We start from the raw sequence: 5132 nt of genomic DNA, 5'->3' as shown, positions 1-5132 counted from the left end.
TCGAATAAAAAATATTTGGACGTAACAGAGTGTGTATAGGATCTGATACGGAAAATGGTATCAACCGCTCTGATGCCAATTGTTAGGTCCAGATACGATTGTAGAAGGGGGGGGGTTGAATACAATCGTCACAAAATAATCGCGGCGGAATAATCTGATTGGAGTTTAACTTGTTAATCAGATTTAAATTAATTAATATAACAATTTTTAAGTCGTTATATAATTAATATGGTTCGTTTTAAAGTCCACTAGTTCGTAGAATAAATTTGACAGGAAGTATTCTAACTTAGCGGATTAAAACAACCGAGTGATCAAAGCACAGAAAACTGTGGATTAAACAATAGCAAGTTTAGCACAACTTGAAAGCTTTACAATGCAATGAACATTGAACAAATGAAGTGGTGAAGCCATATTTATAGGCAAACCATTGAACTAATATGACAAAGCAAGGCATGACAACCCTTAGGAAGCTCTATGACAATTACACAAGTGCTATGACAAAAGGTATGACAATTACAAGCATTGTCATGGCACAAAAGAGAAGGTATGACAATCTAAGGGAAGGTATGACAATCAGAATGACAATCAGTGGGAAGGTATGACAATTACAAGCATTGTCATGCTGATTTTGAATAGGTATGACATCCGTATGACAAACGGTATGACAATCAGTGGGAAGGTATGACAATCGAAACTTGGAGGCTAAGGCTTGAAGTGGTATGACAAACGGTATGACAAACCAAGGCATTGTCATACCTTGTGACTTCGGTATGACAATGATCAATTGTCATGCCTAAGTCATTCGGTATGACAAACCTTTGGTTTGTCATGCCTCCTGACTAAGGCAGAATGCAAAGTGCGGTATGACAATCAATTAGATTGTCATACCGTGCTCAAAAACCATATTACAATTGATTTTTCCTATATAATTAATTCAATAATTATCCACTTAATTATATTAATTATATAAATTCATAAATTAAATTAATTCGAGTGTGAATTAATTTAATAAATAAATTACATAACTTATATAATTATTTTGAGATGTGGATTAATTAAAAGAATAATTATATTGAGCACAGCTCCAGTAGCAGGTCTTCTGTCTTCCTTTAAAAGATCTGATTCATTGTCTTGATTGAACGACCACCTATTGTTGATGCAGAATATTTAATCGGAGTAGCTGACACACAAATGTACTGTCTGGTTCATCTGTATCTAGCTGAATCAAATATTCTTTATCAAATAAACATTTGTGAAGTGGCTTGTTCATCGAGTCTTTGTCTTCGTAGTTCTTCTTCATAAGTAGAAATAGTTTGGAATCTTCTGAATAAATAAAGTATTAAAACTTTATACCTTCTGAACTTCTGGACGTGCTACAAAATATTATTTGTACACTGAGGCTTGAACATATTAATGAACTTCTTTCAGTGGTGTGCAGCAGCATCCTGAAATTCTTCAGACATATGATTTTAATAAATCACTTGACGTTCTTCGTACGGATTCCTTCAATAGTGCTTGCTAATTTACTTTCTTTCTTATCAGAGTTGAGTTGATACTCTTAAATACAAATAGGCTTAACATATGCCTTTCACAAATCCAAATACCAACATTCAGTACATAAAAAATACAAAATACAAATACCAACATTCAATACATAAAAAATACAAAATACAAATACCAACATTCAGTACATACAAATACAAATACCAACATTTAGTACATAAAAGATTCAACCAAATACTAAATCACTTATGTAACCAAATCCCTTCTACATTCAGTCTTTGGTTGCTAATACCAACATCACCATCAGACACATCACACACAGGGATTTTGGAACAAAATGGGGGTTCATCTAATACAGTATCTCCCAGACCATCTTCATGGTAGACTTCATTGTAGTCTCGATTCGTCGACTTAAGCACCACAGACCAGTTGGTATCGATTGGATCGTGAATATAAAACACTTGGCTCACTTGGTCTACAGAGATAAATTTATCCTTTTTGTGGCCTGGTCTGGTGAAGTCCACTAGTGTAAAGCCGAGCTCATCAACTTTAATACCTCTGTCATTTGCTGCCCATTTACACAAAAATAATGGTGCTTTGAATGCATGGTAATCTAGTTCCCATATTTCTTCGATTATACCATAATACGTCATTTCACTCTCAATTGGGTTTAAATCTTTAGCACTCGAGACTAGGACTGTCTTGGCAACTACGGACACACCGCTGTTTTGAACAGCCCTTGCGTCATCTCGCTGCTTTGTGAAGTATTTAACCCCATTAACGACATATCCTTCATAATACAGAACAGAGAAAGACGGTTTTCCTGCCAACTATCTTGTTGTTTCGGAAACGCCTTGAGCATTTTGCATCATTTCAGTACTAACCTGCAGACAAAGTATAAGAAGCACATTAATTTATCAGACAGTTCTGCACTAATATGATAAATAAATTGTAATTGATTGATTTATGAGATAAGGAAGAAAACCTTTTTTTCAAACCAATCAGCAAACAGCCGATTGTGCTCCCCCATTAGCCACTGAGCACTCTTTTTGTTCCCATACATCTTTTTTAATTGCTCTTTATGCATCCTGAGATAATATTAGACAATATAAGAACACAATTACGGAATGAATAGTTAAGAATGAATGCAAACAGAAATAATAAAAAAATTCTTACTTTATGTATGGCTCAACTTCAGCATTATTGAAAAGAACATGCAAATGCGCCTCATCCCTTTCCTTTTCTTCCACTGTTTTCATAGTCACGGAAGATAATGGCCCTGAAACCTTTTCCTCATCCTGTCGAAGACCAGCAGTCGTGCAACTCTGTCTTACAAACTCACTGCAAAATTCTATTGATTCTTCTCCAAGATAACTTTCAGCTATACAACCTTCTGGATAAAAACGATTCCTTGCATAACTTTTTAAAACTTTATTGAACCGTTCAAACGGAAACATCCATCTAAAAAAAACCGGTACACATAAACGCAATTCCCTAACCAAGTGCACTGTAAGATGGATCATTACATCGAAGAATGAAGGGGGGAATATTTTTTCTAGCTCGCACAACGTCAACACCACATCAGATTGCAGTTTATCCAGTTTTGATACATCGACAACTTTGCTACACAGAGAATTGAAGAAAAAGCACAATCGTATTATGCTTACCCTAACATTCTTGGGAAGCACCGAGCGAATTGCTACTGGAAGCAACTGTTGTAGGAGAATATGACAGTCATGAGACTTCAACCCAAATAACTTCATTTCAGGTAATTTTATACAGTTTTTTATGTTCGACGCATGTCCATAAGGAAGCTTCATAAATGCCAATGATTCTAACATGGTTTTCTTTTCTGCCTTTGACAAAGTATAAGATGCAGGGGGTAGGTAAGTCTTTTTATCACCTATTTGTGGAGCTAAATCTGTCCTTAAACCCATTTCAAGCAAATCAAGACGAGAAGCGACACTATCTTTAGTTTTAAATTTCAGATTTAGTATCGTCCCTAGCAAACTTTCACACACATTCTTCTCGATATGCATAACATCGAGACAGTGCCGCACATGATGAAACTTCCAATACTCTAACTCAAAAAAAACTGATTTCTTTTTCCATGCACAATCAACCTTCTTTGACTTCTTCTTCACCTGACCAAATTCAAATTTAATTTTTTTTTGTTGCTCTAGCACTTGTTCTCCAGTCAGTGGCACAGGAGCTTGCTCTAACTCTTGTTCCCCGTTAAAAGCTACCCTCTGCTTCCTATAAGGGTGATGGCGATCTAAATACCTACGATGACCTTGATAGCACATTTTTCGACTGTTACTTAGATATTTAGCTGCAGTTTGGTCACCACAGATTGGACAACCAATATAACCCTTATTGATGCAGCCGGACAAATTTTCATATGCGGGGAAATCATTCATTGTCCACATCAGCACTGCTTTTAAAGTAAAATCAGATTTAGTATATGCGTCATATACATTTGGTTCCCCTTCTTCCCACAACTTCTTCAAATCATCAATTAGTGGTTGTAAATAGACGTCGAGATTATTACCTGGTTCGTGTGGGCCTGATACTAATATTGTCAACATCAAAAACTTTCGCTTCATGCATAACCACGGAGGAAGGTTATATGTTGTTAGAACAACCGGCCAACAACTATACCTATTGTTCAGACCATTATTATGAGGGTTTATACCATCCGCAGCTAATGCCAAGCGTAAATTTCTTGCCTCGCTACCAAACTCAGGCCACCTATAATCTACATTTCTCCAAGAAGGAGAATCTGCTGGATGACGCATGAGACCATCTTCAGATCGCCTTTTTGCATGCCAAGTCAGAAGCTCTGAAGTAAACTCAGATTTAAACATTCTCTTAAATCTAGGAATGATGGGGAAGTACCACATAACTTTAGCAGGCACATTAATTCTGACTTTACCATCCTTTTTTAGTTTCCAGCGAGATAAATGGCACTTGGGACACTCAGAGGCTTCTTCACATATACCTCTATATAATATGCAGTCATTTGGACATGCATGAAATTTAATATACTCGAGTCCCAAGTCGGAGAGAGTCTTTTTCGCTTCATATGTACTACTAGGCAGAACATGATCTTTAGGAAGGAAAGAGCCAATTGTACTTAATAGTTCTGTAAAGGCACTATCACTAACGCCGAACCTAGCCTTCCAGTTATGCATTTTCAACATTGACTCTAACTTAGTTGACTCACTTCCCTCAAACAAAGGTTGTTGAGCATCAGCCACGAACCGTCTGAAATCATGTGATTCTCTATCGTAATCACCCTTATTATATGCTGCTTCACATATCTCAGCAGCCTCTGATGCAGGGCATGGGTTCGTGGCTGGACAAGTACTACCAATAGAGGACTTGTAACTCCTAGAAGAGTTCTCACCATGCCAAATCCAATCAACATAGCCTAAACTAAAACCATTTTCATACAGATGGCCCCTAATTACGTTTACCGACGGTTTTTTAAAATTAACGCAATGGGCACATGGACAGGGAATTAACTTGGGGTTTTTCGCAGTCCCCTCCGCATATACCAAAAACTCCTCCACCCCAATTTCATATTCTAACGAATCCCTATCTGCTTTGATCCATGATTTATCCAT

The 5132-nt window shown here is 36.9% G+C and overlaps 1 protein-coding gene across 1 annotated transcript; it reads right to left on the bottom strand.

The window, feature by feature from the left end:
• Nucleotides 1-1745: 1745 nt before the first annotated feature.
• On the bottom strand, nucleotides 1746-5132 carry LOC108204159 (uncharacterized). Its single transcript, XM_017373473.2, has 4 exons — nucleotides 2680-5132; nucleotides 2489-2591; nucleotides 2355-2387; nucleotides 1746-2255 (listed from the first exon to the last, which is right to left on the bottom strand). Exons 1-4 carry the CDS (start codon nucleotides 5130-5132, stop codon nucleotides 1746-1748), a joined length of 3099 nt encoding a protein of 1032 aa, XP_017228962.2.

Source organism: Daucus carota, chromosome 8, assembly GCF_001625215.2.
Source record: "Daucus carota subsp. sativus chromosome 8, DH1 v3.0, whole genome shotgun sequence".
In the NCBI taxonomy this organism is placed as follows: Eukaryota; Viridiplantae; Streptophyta; class Magnoliopsida; order Apiales; family Apiaceae; genus Daucus; species Daucus carota.
Note: the sequence above shows the minus strand (reverse complement) of the source record. Positions and strands in the feature narration are given on the sequence as shown.

Bases quoted from the DNA above. Each gene is read 5' to 3' on its own strand.
- LOC108204159 (XM_017373473.2), bottom strand. From the start codon at position 5,132: ATGGATAAATCATGGATCAAAGCAGATAGGGATTCGTTAGAATATGAA. The intron at 2,592-2,679 runs GTAAGAATTTTT...ATATTATCTCAG, and splicing joins GAAGTTGAGCCATACATAAA to GATGCATAAAGAGCAATTAA. The intron at 2,256-2,354 runs GTTTCCGAAACA...TTCACAAAGCAG, and splicing joins TGATGCAAAATGCTCAAGGC to CGAGATGACGCAAGGGCTGT.